The 17,203-nt window shown below is 35.5% G+C and overlaps 1 protein-coding gene across 1 annotated transcript; it reads left to right on the top strand.

Annotated features, from left to right (window-relative positions):
* The first annotated feature begins 544 nt into the window (after positions 1-544).
* Positions 545-14,827, top strand: LOC117435709 (delta-type opioid receptor-like). Its single transcript, XM_034059078.3, has 4 exons — positions 545-708; positions 1,268-1,517; positions 5,597-5,949; positions 11,006-14,827. The coding sequence occupies exons 2-4, from the start codon at positions 1,279-1,281 to the stop codon at positions 11,530-11,532; spliced, it is 1,119 nt and encodes a 372-aa protein (XP_033914969.2). The 5' UTR covers positions 545-708; positions 1,268-1,278; the 3' UTR covers positions 11,533-14,827.
* The last annotated feature ends 2,376 nt before the right edge of the window (positions 14,828-17,203 follow it).

Below are 17,203 nucleotides of genomic sequence, written 5' to 3'. Positions count from 1 at the left end.
TTTTCATTATAATCATTAAAATATTCCTCTAAGGGCTTATCTTTAAAAAAACAAAAAAGTTTAGAAAAAAATGTAACTAAGACTACGACTACTACTACTACTACTACTACTACTACTACTACTACTACTACTACTACTACTACTAATAATAATAATAATAATAATAATAATAATAATAATAATAATAATTCACACGCTGTGTTAATTTGTTTTCAGTTATGGAATTCAATGTCAAAATGTTAAGCACAGAAATCTCTAAGTCTCTAAGATTTCATTCAGATAAACGTCGAACAATGGAAGACATAGGCTACCGTACATCTGCTTATACGTGTTATGCATTAAATTATCTATTATAGATCAGGAAGCAGAATACACATTTAAAGGGTGAAGCGAAGTTTTGCTGGTTTCCCACCTACAACCATACTGTTTCCACCTACAACAGTACTGTATCCAGCAGCTGGGGACATGTGTCTTAAGTTAATGGCTTTGGGTTATTGTCATTGCTCTGATGTCATGTGAGCAGCAGAGGCAAGGAGAGCGAGTGGAAAAGAGACTGTGTGATGCAGTCAGCGCTGTGCTGTACATCTACCAGTAAGGTGCTGAAGAATCTTTTTCAGACGAAATATCAACAAAGTTTCTGAAACATCTTCGAAGATTAAAATTTACCAGTACAGAAGAAGCAATTTTGTGGAAATACTGTGCCTACAGGTACGTGGTCGTTCTGTATTCCCACCTGTTCCTGATCAAAGTTATGCAACAGACAACAAACAAAAATGTCAAGATAGACTCCTAAACATATTTTGTAATGGTGTAGCTTAAATGAGTCGACTTAAGGTTAATTTTATTTCAAAATGTGTACGTTTTAAAGAATGCAGATATTATTATGCTGGAATGTTTTTAAAACAAACTTAATATTACGTATTAATTTAAAAAAACAGTTGCATAAGAAGCTTGACTACTGTAATGCTAACTTCGTTTAATTATGTGAAGGTATGGTGCAGAGCACAGTCAAATAGTACTTCTAGCATATGAATTTGTCCAGCTCTCATCCAGTTGAGTTAAGCACTGTAATATATATATATATATATATATATATATATATATATATATATATATATATATATATATATATATATATATATGTAGCTATTATAGGTGCAATAATAATAATGTTCTGTTCTGTAAGCTTTCATTTAAAATACTGTTTGTGTGTGATCTCTGTGCGAAAGCATCTTAAAAACAATTCCTTGTTATTACTTTTCTTAAGATACTGGCGCAATGGACACACCAGTGGAAATTTTTAAAGAAGATAAATGCTTGTCAGACTTCTCAGAAGACTGTCTTACCAACAACACTTGGCTGTCTGGCTATTTTGACGTTGACAATTTCACTCACGATGATAACCAGTGGGCAAACCACACCAGGTCTCCAATTATTCCAATTATTACCGCTGTTTACTCGGTGGTGTTTGTGGTGGGCTTGCTAGGTAACTGCTTGGTCATGTATGTTATTATCAGGTGAGATATGATATTCCTTTAATGGTACCACACAGTATTTATTAGTTGAAGATTCTTTTGGCTGTGTTCACTGAGATTCATTATTATACAAATATCGTTTTTAATTTCAATTATACACACACACACACACACACACACACACACACACACACATATATAGACACACACGCACACACACACACACACACACACAAATAAAAAAGCAGAAAAGTCAATTGCTTTTGGTATTGTACAATTTATAATCAGTGGATTAGCGTTATACATTCTGAGACCATGTGTGCCCCCTAGTGGTTCATCTCGGTAGAATGAATAAACAATAGCTAAGGGCAGTGAAATATCAATTCTCAGTCAATCTTTCAAGCTGCTATTTTTGGGATTGTAGCGTTCAGTTGACATCCACTGAATTCAACACATTATAATCTATCAATACTGCACAATACTACAGACTAGATTAATACAGTGTACATTTAGGTTCATTATAGTAGTTATCACAGCAGCATTGCATGATAAATGTGTTTTTATGGAAGATTTACAAGAAACAAGTAAAGTGAGCACAAACTTCAAGACAAATATTACTACAGCTAATAATTATCCATGACTTAGCTGTACTCAGAAATGATTCAACATTAACTATTATAGTTAGTTCGAGATTAACTATCATTATTGTTTATTTGTGTGTTTGTTTGTTTTTTAATGGTGATATTTGGAAGTCATTTCTTGTGAAGTAAATTGAAGCTGAAAAATGATGTAGTCAATGCCAATTATAAAGCAATTGTTTTATAAATCTGATGCAAAGAAATCTTTTCTCCCATTCATTCAAGATGGAATGAATCTTGCTTTGGATATTGTCAGCAGTGGTCATTTGTCCTTGAACCCCCAACAGTGAGCCTTTTATAGCTAAGCCTCTAAATATACTGATGCTTTTCCTGATGTTTACATGGCTTGTAATAGTTAATCCAGAAACAATTCTGACAAATGCTTTGAGAACTGAGAAAACAAACTGCAGTTATGCTGTGGGGTAGTGGTTTATATTTCAGTATCTTTAAGCTGTGTTTATATGTTTGGTATCCAGAGTACATGAGGAGTAAGTATGGAGTAGCCTGAATATGCAAGTGTTTACAAGATTCTGGAATTCGGATTCTGGTAGAATGCTCTGATTATTTGTGCTACCACAGTATACGATATCCACTGAATCTACTTGCTTAATTGGTTGACGTGATTTATTAAAAGGTAAAAAGATAATAATAAGAATATGAATAACTAGGGCTGTGTAAACAGTATAAAAGAGTTTCCATCATGGAGATCATTTTTTATGTATAAAAGTAATACTTTAGTGATAGTGGCCGTCGATGAAGGCTCTGCCATGTGTTAGTTGACCGTGACTGGAGTTATGTGTCCCTAGCCGAAGGTTAGGGTAACGAAAGTCAAGTGCAACTACCACACGGTAGAGCCTTCATCAAGAGGGCACTATTGCTATTAGAAAACCATTGTTTCATAATGTTCTTTAAAAAAAACACTTTTAAACTTACATTTACCTTGAATTTGTAGTGATTCGTCGTCCACTGAGAAAAGTTTTAGGAAAATAGTCCCAAAAATGTTCAGAAAGGATCACACACATAATTAGAGAAAACAAATATTTTATTAAACAAATAACTTTTTTTACTTGTCAGAGCAGCTTACAGTTTATCTGAACAGTGCCAGATATCTGAATGGAGCAATGTTACTGAACTGTCCGCATCTCGCTTTGTTGAAAGAAGCTGCGTCTGCGCTCATCTCGCTGACAGGCTGTGATTGGCTGACTCGGCAGTTGCAGTTACAGGATTTACAGCGATCATTGGCTGTGTATTAGTGCCCGCTATAGCTGTAAACTGATTGGCTGATGATACTGAATCGCTTTCTAATGAGATCTATACCCATACATATTTTATAGGGCATTACCAAGTAGTCCCAACCACTTCCGGTGGTAAAAAATCTCCTTTGGTAGAATACCCTGTAAACAATAATATACAGTATATTTAAATTACAGGTGATCTGTTTATGTAACACTAGGCTTCCGTTCCTATTCCAAATCAGGTATATTTTTTATATTGCATATTGTTATCAGCTCATTTTTTGCTGAAAGGAGATAATCACCAAGTTCAGCTACTAGTCTTGATAGGATCCCCCCTCCTGGTTTGCTGGAGTGTGGAACTGCATTCATGGTTCTTTGCTTCCTTGGCAATGATCCTGGGAGCTGCTGCAGTTATACATCAGAACACTGTAGCATAGCGCTAAAGGAAAGGGATAAACCTGTCTTTTACAGACTGCTGCTGTAGATAAAGTCAAGGAGACAGCAGTGATATCATTAAAGACCGTCCAGGTGTCCCCAGACAGCACAGTACTTATTGGCCCGTGGTGATAATGACTTGGTTATCAGTCTACAGGCTGATTAGAAACTGAACAATTCAGACATGACAGTTACTTGGAAAAGGGCTGTTGAAGACTTGACACACCTCTGTATACCTCTGTACTGCATACACTCAGGGCTTTCAAGACGTTGACAACATAATGATCTAGGGCTGTGTCCAAAGGTTCGTTCGCTAGCCAGGGATTCCAAGATTGTTTTAAACCTTTGAAGGTTTGTCAGATGGGTTCATGCACTGTATTTTTTTTTTTTCTCATCCTGTTGACAGAAACTGTTTGACAATGTGTGAATACTAAAAGTCACACATTAAATGTCACTCAGATGCAAAATTCGATATTTTGATTTGTATAATGAATATTATGTAAGCAAAAGTTGCTATTAAAATCTACTACGAAATCGTTATACATTACGTACAACTCTACATGGCGCCGCTGCCGTGTATGGAGCAGGGTATAGTATGCAAAGCAGTGGGCTCGTACCTCTAGTGGCTGTACTGTATGGGGTACCAAACAGGCAATATATCAACTTTGACATATATATATATATATATATATATATATATATATATATATATATATATATATATATATATATATATATATATATACACACACACACGTCAATGTTTGATATATGGATTGATATTTGATATATACATCAATGTTTGATATATGGATTGATATTTGATATATACATCAATGTTTGATATATGGATTGATATTTGATATATACATCAATGTTCGCTATATATGGATCGATAGTTGATATATATACATCAATGTTTGATATATATATATATATATATATAGATTAATGTTTGCTATATATGGATTGATGTTCGCTATATATGGATTGATGATACAAACTAGTATCATTTATGAATATGTTGGACCGTAGCTTAGATAGAGGAGAGTATGTAAACCATCCAGTTTTGTTGTGAAACAAGACACATTTTTCAACATGAGTTGTTGTTCAGAGTTAGTAAGATTTTTTAAACAAGTGTTTTATTTGCGCATAGAGAAACAATATGAACACATTCCACAAAGACAGTGTAAATTAAAATGAAAGAAAATTGTCTGCAATGATCATGGTTATGTGCGTGTTTGTGCAGGTACTTAATTTAATAGGAGTTCATGCAGCTTTCTTATGAAATGTATTTTTTACTGTACAATTTCAAAAACAACTCAAAACTACCACCTGCAATGGTAAAGGGAGATGAATCATACATCATACATGTATCTAAAAAAGCTGTCAATGTAGAATGCAAGGCCAGATGGTGGGTAGGATGCAATTGACAGTTGTTGAATAATGATGATCAAGTTGCTCTGGTTTACAAATACATTTTTGTTGAATGTTGTTTTTTTGTTTGTCTTGGTACTTATTTTCTTTAAATGTTTATGTGTTTGAGGTCCTTAAAATAAATGCTAATTGGTACTTGTAAAAATATATTTATGTAATTTCAAGCAAAATCTTTGTTCAAGTGTCTTCCAGTGTTTTGGGATCATAATTACTATATTTAGTGAATTTCAGTGTGTGTATAAAATAAATAAACAATAAAAGATGAACATTTAAAAAGTATTAGCACTATTGCATTAGTACTGGAAAACAGCACTGATATTTAAAAGTATTATATTGAAGTTCATTAACTCTGGATAATCTGTTTTTCTTTTTCTAGATATACAAAGATGAAAACGGCTACAAACATCTACATTTTTAATTTAGCTGTGGCTGATGCTCTTGTTACCACGACAATGCCCTTTCAGAGTACGGACTACTTGTTAGGTACATGGCCTTTTGGGGAAGTAGTCTGCAAAATATTTATTTCAATAGATTACTATAACATGTTCACCAGCATCTTCACATTGACCATGATGAGTGTTGACCGGTACATTGCTGTTTGCCACCCTGTAAAGGCCCTTGATTTTCGCACACCGGTAAAGGCCAAGATAATTAACATTTGTATCTGGATACTCTCATCAGCAGCTGGTATACCTGCACTGATCCTGGGAAGCACAGAAACTAATCATGGTAAGTAGCCAAAATGTTATAATCACAAAGTAAACACAGAAATATAGTCACTGGCTGTGGCTGTAAGATCCAGCTGATTCTGGAGAGTTTCTGTTCAACAAAGAGGTGATGTTCCCTATTGTATGTGTTTGACAGAAAACACAATACACATGAAAAGCAATGACAGCTTTGGTTAGCTCAATTTCAAGTTTGGTTAGCTCGATTTCTAGTTCTAGTATCTATGTTGTTGATTAGTGTGAGCTAAAATGTGTTTACATATTTGCACGAAAGAACAAATATTAATTTAGCATGGTCATATTTTCTTTCATTAAGCTCTAAGGGACACACACTTGGTTATTATTATTATTATTATTTATTTCTTAGCAGACGCCCTTATCCAGGGCGACTTACAATTGTTACAAGATATCACATTATACATTATTTCACATTATACAGATATCACATTATTTTACATACAATTACCCATTTATACAGTTGGGTTTTTACTGGAGCAATCTAGGTAAAGTACCTTGCTCAAGGGTACAACAGCAGTGTCCCCCACTGGGGATTGAACCCACAACCGTCCGGTCAAGAGTCCAGAGCCCTAACCACTACTCCACACTGCTGCTGGTTGTGTTTATTTGAAAAAAAACTTAATGTAAGTTGATTTCAGAGTTATATCATCAGTTCAGAAGTGTCACAACTCATTATGTCCAACACAGTTTAATGTTTGTGTTTATAATTGCATTGTAATTAGAATTCTTAAATGTTAAATGTCAAGTATTTAGTGGCAATGCAATTTGTACACACAAACATTAAACTAACACATGTAGTGTAAATATTATTATAATGTATTATTATAAACTCTGTTGTTTTTCAATATTGTGGAAACAGTTTATAGGTTGAATATAAACATAAAGGGGCTGATGTAAGGATACATGCAAAGTGATTTGCGGCTGCAAAACACACATATTGCGACCAAAATTGGTGTTTTGCACGTGCAAACCATGTTTCGCGGTTGTAAAGTGCGGACACTAAAAATGCAGCGTATGTAAAGAATGTTTTTCACCTTCCGTTCTGCACCCGCTATCAAATTAGCACTTTGCCATCATTGATCCATTTAAATGATATTAAAATGCATTCAAATGAAGAAAAGAGCATGAATTGGGTGGGGATCTGGAATACTAAGCGTGCACACACATTATAATTAGAGGTCTACTTAAATCGCGGATATATAACATATTTTTCCCGGGGTAGGTTATGGAATAAAATTAAGATTTTACAGACATTTCACGGCCCTGTTTAAACATTAAATAAACCTAAGTAGATCATATTTCAGAGCATTATAAAAGCCTAAAAAGTGGTACTTGCTTACCTTAGTAAAACAGAGTGCTGTGTCATTTGTTCAAAGCAAGCATGCAACACGCAGTTGCTGCCGACACTCTCGGCCTCTGTGGTGTGAAGACTTGCCCATACATTGAGATTGCACGTTCTGCATCCACTGAATTAGTTGGAATTGTATGGCAATGCTTTGCAATACATGATGTGGAAATCGATTGGAAACAGTCCCAAAACTCAGTTACCCAAGGGCATCTGCCATTCTTTAGTAAAGGCCATATATGCAGCACGTTCATTGTCATGTTGTTTGTCCCCTCCAGGAATTCATTTTATTAGTGCCGGGTCAAAAGAAAGAAAACGTGCCTGGTTGAGATGTAAAATTCTACCTGCGTTTAAAAAGCAGCAGGTTGTTTGAAGCGAGGTGGATGTGCTAGATCGTACCTGTAGTACTGATTTAACTTGGCTACAACTGACAGGAATACTTTCTGTTGTTTTCTGAACGCTGTTGTTTGTTTTACGTTCTGTTTAGCAGCCTCTGTAGTACCCTTTTGTTTAATGTGTGATTCTGAAGTTAAATGGCGATCAATCACATTACAAGATGTGCAAAACAATTTACCTTCATCTGAATGTAAAGCTTCTTTGGGAAATTTCTTGACTCGATCCTCAGCCGAAATATACTTTGATTTTTTTGCTTTGTCATCCATTTCTGGTATTTTACCTCCAATGCTGAAAACTAGATTTTAGCAACCTAAATCAAAATAGCAATGCAACACTGACTTTGTCCCACCTCCTACTGTACAGTACAGGCCACCGAAAAGCCAGTACAGACGCATTGATAGGCTCATTTAAACATTGTTGTTATGTGAACAGTAAACAAGAAAGTCAACCTTGAGTATTTTTTTTATTTTTTTTATTTGCCTAAGGACGTTTTATTTTGTTTGTTTGTTTGTTTTTTTTGCCTAAGTGCAATGCACACCAGACGGCGATGGCATAAAAAAATAAAACAGAAGCCTATCTACAGAATTAAGATACGTAGTTCGCGTTGCTTGCAGTGTGCAGTAGTTAATTTAAATCAATAGTTTTTATTTAATTTTTTTTTATCTCCACACTAGTCCAGTATGCATTGGACCCTGAGGTGACTTTCGTGGTGACCCCTCAATTTTCCGATTTTTCGTGAAATCACGAATTATGTAGATCCCTAATTACAGTGCCTTGAAAAAGTCTTCACACCCTTGAATATTTTTCACATTCTGCTGCCTAAAAAATGCAATTCAAAATGCATTAAAGTAGGAGTTTGTTTCACTGATCTACACAACATCATCTATACTTTCAACGTAAACGAACAATTATAGAAATATTCAAAAAGTAATTAAAAATAAAAAAACAAAATGTCTTGATTGCATAAGTCTTCACACCCTTTGTCATAGCAAACCCAAATTAGCTCAGGTCCAACAAATTGCCTTAAAAAGGCACATCATAAGTTAAATAGAGCCCATCTGTGTCCAATCACAGTAGTTCAACTGATTCGAATACTGCTGGATGAAGAATCAAGCTATTTCTGTTGCATGAAGTGAATTTGAAGCAAATGGCAAAACATGCCGAACAAGGAGCTGCCAAAAGAACTCTGGGATAAAGTTATTGAAAGGTACAGATTGGGGGAAGGCTATAAGAAACTTTCAATGTCTTTGAATATCCCTTGGGGCACTGTCAGGTCCATCATTGTAAAGTGGAAACAGTTTGGCACCACCAATACACTGCTTCGATCAGGCCGTCCCTCCAAAATCAGAAGCCATGGCTTAAGAAAACTGCTGAGGGAGGTCACTGTGAGGCCTAAGATTACTTTAAAAGAACTACAGAGGTCTCTGGCTGAGATTGGGGAACATGTTGAATGTTCAACAATTTCAAGAGTACTCCACAAACATGGCCTATATGGGAGGATGGCATGAATGAAGCCACTGCTGAAAAAGAGAAGGTTTAGTGGTCTGATGAGACCAAAGTGGAACTTTTTGGTCTCAATGCTAAGCGATATGTGTGGCGTAAACCAAACACGGCACATCACCCTGCTAACACCATCCCTACAGTAAAGCATGGTGGTGGCAGCATTATGTTTTGGGGATGCTTTGCAGCAGCAGGGACAAGTAGGTTTGTGAAGATTGAGGGAAAGATGGATGGTGCAAAGTACAGGCAGATCCTGGAGGAAAACCTGTTCCAGTCTGCCAGAGACCTAGGACTTGGGAGAAGATTTACCTTTCAGCAGGACAATGATCCTAAGCACAAAGCAAAAGCAACAATGGAGTGGCTCAGCAAAAAGAAAGTGAATGTCCTCGAGTGGCCTAGTCAAAGCCCAGATCTGAATCCTATAGAAATTCTGTGGCAAGACTTGAAGACTGCAGTCCACAGACGATCCCCAGCCAACTTGAAAGAGCTTGAGCTATTCTGCCAAGAAGAATGGGCAAAAACTGCACCATCCCATTGTGCTAAGTTGGTAGACACTTATCCAAAACGACTCATGGCTGTTATTGCTGCAAAAGGGGCTTGCACCAAGTATTGACTCAAGGGGCGTGAAGACTTATGCAATCAAAACTTTTGTTTTTTATTTTTAATTACTTTTTGAATATTTCTATAATTGTTCTTTCGCATTGAAAGTGTAGATGATGTTGTGTAGATCAGTGAAACAAATTCCTATTTTAATGCATTTTGAATTGTATTTTTTAGGCAATAAAATGTGAAAAATGTTCAAGGGTGTGAAGACATTTTCAAGGCACTATATAATGAGATGTAAGGATGTGCCTTGCACTTGGGCAATTGCTGACCCTCCAAAAACTTTGCACCTCCTCTGACAATGTGCAAACCATTGTAGAAGCGAGTAATTAAGAGCTGTATTAAACCACACACCTTCAGAGATCTTTCGTTGGCCTCAGGATGGCTGCTCTGGTACACTTCCTGATGCAGCAACGCTTGGCTCTTGTTGAGGACAGGCAGGAAAACCTTCAGAGCAGAAGGGCAAGATGGAGAAGACCCCGCATATTCAAACCCAGGGTCACTTTTTTTTGGGATGCTGGAGGAGGTGGTGGTAAGGCATTATCATCTCGCTCCACAGGTCATGCTAGACCTAATGGCTGAATTTCACCTTCTCATCACCTGGTTGACTGTCCTCCTGGTAACACCGACAGCATTGACTTTCTCCATTATGGATGACCATATGGTTTCTTTGGTAGCTTAACTGATGTTGGCTGAGGCTTTTCAAAATAACTAAATTACATGGTAAGTGACCTCAGCTTTAAGGACTCTCAGCTCTTTCCGTGCACCAAGAGGACTTTGCTGCCTGTCGTTTGACATATTTTTTTTGTTTGCTTTGATTTTCATGCTCCACAAATCTCGTACAGTCCTACTGCTCTCTGTACTGCTAATTCACCTCACCTCTGGGCTGTAAGTGCGGCCGCTAAATACCCTGATGCACAGGCGGCGCTCATTGCGACCCTCATTATCATCATTGCAGCTCATTATTTGTGTGTGTTGAGTAATTTGCATTGTTTTTAAGCTTACATAAGCCTCACTGCAAAATAATTGCCTGGCCGCTAGGTAATTTGGATTTTGCAGCCTCAGTTGTTTGCACTGTGCCTATCCTTACATCAGCCCCAAAATGTATTAATTTGCCACTTTAATTGGGCAGTATATCTGATTTAATATTTTAACATGTTTTTTTTTGTTTATTTTGTTTTGTTTTATTTATACACAGGTACCACAGAATGTGCTTTGCAGTTCCCAGAACCGTATGTGTACTGGGACACCCTCATGAAAATCTGTGTTTTCATTTTTGCATTCGTTGTGCCAGTTCTCATCATTACAGTGTGCTACACCTTAATGATCCTGCGCCTGAAGAGTGTCCGACTCCTGTCTGGCTCCAGGGAGAAGGACCGAAACTTGCGTCGCATCACAAAGCTCGTGTTAGTGGTGGTGGCTGTTTTCATCATCTGTTGGACTCCCATACACATTTTCATTTTGGTCAAGGCGTTAACAAATGTTCCTGAAACCACGTCCTTGATGGCAGCCTATTTTTTCTGTGTAGCACTTGGCTACACCAACAGCAGCCTGAACCCCATTCTTTACGCATTTTTGGATGAAAACTTCAAAAGATGTTTTAAAGACTTCTGCATCCCTTCAAAGCTAAAAACAGACCGCCAGAGTGCCAGCAGGGTGAAGAGTACTGTCCACAATCCAACTTATCACCAGGAAAATGCTGATGGAACCAGGAAACCAGTATGACTAGCAGTGGAAATGTCCTCTTTCTCCCCTCACAGAAGAGAAGATTCACATGATCTAGGACTAACTCAGATAACTTCTGCACTCTAAATGATTCGAGTAGTATTCCCTACTGTTCACCGAGAATAAACCACGCTTGTCAAAATTAACATAAAAAAGTTGATAAAAAGTGTTAATCGAAAAAAGAATTCAATTCAATTCAATTAAATTACATTAAATTAAATGTTTTTTGCTATGCCAAGATCAGTTTCCGAATGTTGCAAAGCTATACAGAATGTTGTTATTTGACCCTTTAATTCCAATAAATACTGTATGTATTTATGTTCTCATGGCTGCACACAAACCATGTGGACACAATAGATGAATTTGATACTCCTGCTATTGAAGTTCAATCTGACGTCTTTAATATATCTGAATTGAATATAATATTTTTATTACAACTGTTTATACCACTACAGTCTAAGGTCTTTAACCACTTTGGCTAGGTATATTTCATGGTACCCTGTTTTAGTGGACTCATTGTTGAAGAACTATTTTTCTCAAGAAAGTGCCAGAGGGCGGGACAGATACAACACAAAATACTTGACTTCTATTTCCCCAAGTATCTGTCGAGAGTTGATCTACTATTTCGATTTTTGGATTGATCGTGAGCACAGTGGGAAATGGATGGCACTGTTATAAAATGCACAATTGAAATGTCTTCTCACTCCTGTTACCATATACCATCCCATCAAGAATGAAGAACAATGGCCTGACCTCCACTAACACTAGTTGATTTTCCTCCCTAACCCTTGAGAGTACAGACAAATCTCTCCAAACTCAGCACAACCAGGATTTGAAGCTGCAAGCTCATGATCACATAACTCATCTTGTACTCCAAACAGCAGTGCCTTTATTAGGTGACCCCTGGGTCTTAGGTACAGCAAGTTATATTCTTCATGTTATTCAGACATTTTACTGTTAGTATCCTAATTAATAACAAGGGTTTTTAGTAAAAAGAAGCCACAATTAAAATCCTTATTGACGACTCAATTTTTCTTGCCAAAAACAAATTCTTATCTTTTAAGCAACTCTATTGCAAGAACATATATTTGTAGTGTGCCAAACTAAAGTTTACTAAGTTATCATTTTCCTATTCCAGGGTCTCCTCACTGCACAGAATATTATATTTTAACTTTGTTTTTAAAATCTTGGCGTGCAACTGAATGTGATTGTTGATGGCCCCTTTTTGTTTTTATCATTCATAGAATATCGTATAGGGTGCTGTGTGATACAAGCTGATATTCATTTCAAGAAGTCAAAGTGGCTACCCAGAGTGGCTTTGCCCTAACCTTAGGTGGGTAAAAATCTTACTATATATTACTTTATAATAAAAACAGTATAGCTTATTTTAATGTGAGATCATGTCCATCTGATACAAGCTACATTGTCTGAAGAAAATGAATTTCAGAATGTAGTATCACATCAATACCAGGGTTTACTATAAAGTATATTCTCATTGTATTCTGGCACTTCAGCCTTTTCTAAAACTCACTTTTTATAGGAATTAAGGAAGAAAATACCAATATTCATAATTCCACTTTATTTATCAGTTTAATATAATTTATTTTATTTAGTCTGTTTGATATATTGAGATTGAGATTTGACTGTGGGCTAATTTATCTGTTATTTCTCTAATATTATTTAATAGAAATGTTCGACCTATAAATGTCGAGGGCCTGCAATTCACTAATGAAGTATTGAATAATTCATTTCTACTGTACAGAAATCAAATGACATACTTAAATGCAGCATTTTTAGTCTGTATTTTCAAGTTAATGTGGTCTTTTATTCGTGGACAATTGTTAATTATCTGTTAGCTAAGTCATAACGTCTTAGGCCACAAGTGTCCTTTTCAATATGTCCAGGACTCTATATGCCTTCTGTTAGAATTTAAACACAAATATTGCCAAAGAGAAAATAAGAAATGTATTATATAACCATATACATACAACACATAATGTGTACAGAAAACTAAGAGTGCAGAGATGCATACTATGCTGCAAGTGGCATCAGACCTCAGAATTTATTGCATTGTCTGTTATTGATATTAATCAAATTTCATGCATTTCATTGATTTGTTTGATTATTTAGTAGTACACATATTATAATTTTGAGAATAGCTGAATTAAACCAGAAACAAATCAAATCAAACAAATGTATATTGTTTTGTGCAGTGGTTAATTAATTTGTGATGTAATTTACTAATGGTTATCAGTATCACTGTGTTTGTTGCCGTGTAGAATGAATAGTATAATAACATTATGCTTTACTGTGTTAAAATCCTGGACTAGAATTTTAAACTGAATTTGACAGAGGGCTTTAAAACTCATTTGACTATATAATATGTTTATTGAGTTTAGTTTTAAAAATGACATTAACTGCACAGTAACATTTTTAGGCGTATTTGTAAAGCACATTTCAAGCTTGATGCAGCTTTTAGGAAATATCTACAAACAGATGCTGTATACAGAAATTAAAACAGTCACACTGTATTTTAAACAACAAATTCCAGTAATTACCTGCAATTCTCTGTTACATATTAATAACTAATAATTATTATTAATAATAATATTAATGGAATATATACCACATACACTTCTGCTTGCCTCAGCTAATAAAACTTTCTATAGCTGAAAGTAATTGTATTTTATTATGTGTTTGAAATGATATTATTTTGTTTTCTACAAAATAATAAACCACAAAATAGTTACCTTTAAATGTACATATAAATGAGAAATACAAAGGTGTATATTTGTTTATGCTGCTCTTGATTTTGTGTAACAGCTCTGGGATGAGATTTTTTTTTTTTCACTTGAGTTTCTTAAGCAAGTGAATATGTGAGAGTTTAGTGACTAACCAGTTTTCTCTTGTTACCGCTGTACATTTTGAATATCCTGTAACTCTGTGTACTTGCATTAGATTGTAAATTATGAAAATGTACAATCAACGATGTTCTCCAAATAATGCTTACTACGTCTTGTTTAGGCACAACGTCTATCTGTTTGCCCACTAGAACATCCTTATGCTGTAGCTGCTGTTATAAATTGTTTTAAAAAAATGTAAAATGTAAATATTCTCTATTGGTCTGAATGTTATGTTCTGATTACGTAATCTATAAACAATAATAACAAAAAAAATAGCACCTATGGTAGATGATCTATAATTTCTTTATGATTCTTTTTATGATTACTGTAGCGTGTTTGTTGGGCTTTTGTTAAATGGATTTATCTATTAAATATATATTATTAGATTAAAACTGACTGGTATTTTTTTTTCCCCACTAAGATACTGCAGTCTATTTAAGTGATCTAAACAGTGCCAGATTTAAATACAGTCACCGGTTTAATATTGAAATAGGACCAGACCTGACATTTTACTGACAAAAATACCCAAAATAGACTAAGACACACTGTTCTAGATTAGATGTTCAACAGTCCCTTTATTTTTATGATGTAAACACTACAGTATTTAGACCAATCCTCATTTACATCAATTGAATAGATCCCACTGTTAATTCACATCCATATATACTGTAGGCATGTAGTAATAGATCTATTCATATTTAGTTTACACCATGTAGGAGTGCATTCATTTAAAGCATTTCCATCTATGTGTACTGCACTAGAATACAAAATAGGTGGGTTTAAGATCTTTCAACAGATAAAATGGGATCCTAGTTGTAATACATGTTCACAGCACTTTCAGCTCTTTTGTAAATCCTTACATCCATCCCTGAACTAAAACTAAAAAGATGTACATGTTTCTGAGAACATTATCTCTCAAGGTTACTGTTGATGCAGTTTGGCTGAAGAATTATTTCCTTTCATGTCTTTAGACATAAAGAAAATGCTGGTTAATAATAATAACCAGATCCTTTGCAGTGTTCCTGCAAAATAACGTACTATCTATTAAGTGCCCTTACCTCCAGCTCGGGAAACATTACTGTCATCAGTTAATGGTGTCTAGCAGGAATGCCAGCTATGGACATCATTTTAAATAATTACTTGTAGAAATAATGCATAAAATGGTGCCATGTTCAAAGGAATGCTCAGGTATGTACTGTAATGGAAAATAAAGTAAACTGTTTTAACACCTTTTGCAACATAGCTATACTTTCAAAAATACCATTGTTTATAAGAAAGAGTGTCACATTCAATTTAAATAAGGAAAGAGATTGAAAGGCACAATGCAAAGCAAACACACTCCTTGTTTTAAGATGATCTGTCAACAGATGTTTTTTGAGTTTATGTTTGCTCAGTACAATAAGGCTCATGTTCTCATAGCTACAAAATCTATCCACTATTCTGTTACACCCTGAATAAAACTGACATCTTTAATTCTCCATACTGTATATATTCTTACAATAAATCATAAAACGACTGATCAATATAAATAGATTGAGTCACTATTATCAACTATTATAAACCCCAGAATATTTTTAAATTATTTTAAATGAATGACAGAGGTAATGTGTATAAGCTGCAATCTGCTATTGTGGTCACATCCAGCATACATTAATGTTACTCTATCATATGCTGTACCTCATAAAAGTGCATTTAAATGTTCCAGTTTTTTTTTCAGAATGTAAGTATTTTTATTTTGTTTGCTATGCATCATCTAAGCCAAATTTTGTTGCTAAATCTAATGAGGGGTTACATATGCCAGAGTGGAATGCAAAAACAAATTATATTAAAGAGGTAAAACTGGGAGAGAAAGACACTAGAAAAAAAGAAGATGGGGGAGGTGGGTTATTATGTTATTTCCAAAAGGGATATCAGTCATTATCAGTGCTAAAATGTAACAAGACTGTTAGGATCTGAAGTAATGTGATCTATCTAAATATTTTTTCTATATTTTTGCTGTGAAAGTCCAGTACTGAATGATTTTCCAGTTTCTGGTGCTGTAAGGCAGATGATACAAGTTGGCTTGGCAGTTGAATTGGTCCATTAGAATGCTGCAACTCATTTATTGCTGGTGCTTTGTAGCACTTTAATTTACCACACGACTGCCTCCCAACCATTCTGACATATCCATCTGCAAATGCTCTGCATCTACTTCCCAGTTCTATAGTTTAATGACAGTATGCCTTAGTTACAGTGGTTTTAAAGGGACCAGTGTGCTGTTTTAAAAAGATGATTTCTGATGCAAAAAGACACACATACCAAAGTTATCAGAAATATGAATTAGGGGTAAAAGGATTACTTCCTTCAGACTCCTTAAAACTAACTAGCCACTGGAGGGAAGCATGGTCAGTCTGTAACATGAAGCGTCTTCCACACAGATATGGTCAGAAATGTTTAAGGGCAGCTACAACAACGAGCAGCTCCTGACGAGTGACGCAGGTTTCGGGTGAGACGTTGTTGTATGTGACTCTGCAGCTTATGCATAGTTCACACACCCTAGTCTCTGTAAGTTACCATGGATAAAGGCGTTTGCTATATAAACAAACATATAGTGATCACCAGAACTGGAAGCTCCGTCATTGGACCTGTTCTGTTCACTGATGAATTAAGAGTTCATGTGTCCACTAATGACATATTTGAGTATGGAAGGCCCGAAGAGAATATGACCATTTTGGATGAACTCACTTATGGTGTGGGGAGACTACAGAGGTTAGAGACTGTTCCAGACC

The sequence above is a fragment of the Acipenser ruthenus genome, chromosome 3 (genome assembly GCF_902713425.1).
Source record: "Acipenser ruthenus chromosome 3, fAciRut3.2 maternal haplotype, whole genome shotgun sequence".
In the NCBI taxonomy this organism is placed as follows: domain Eukaryota; kingdom Metazoa; phylum Chordata; class Actinopteri; order Acipenseriformes; family Acipenseridae; genus Acipenser; species Acipenser ruthenus.
Note: the sequence above shows the minus strand (reverse complement) of the source record. Positions and strands in the feature narration are given on the sequence as shown.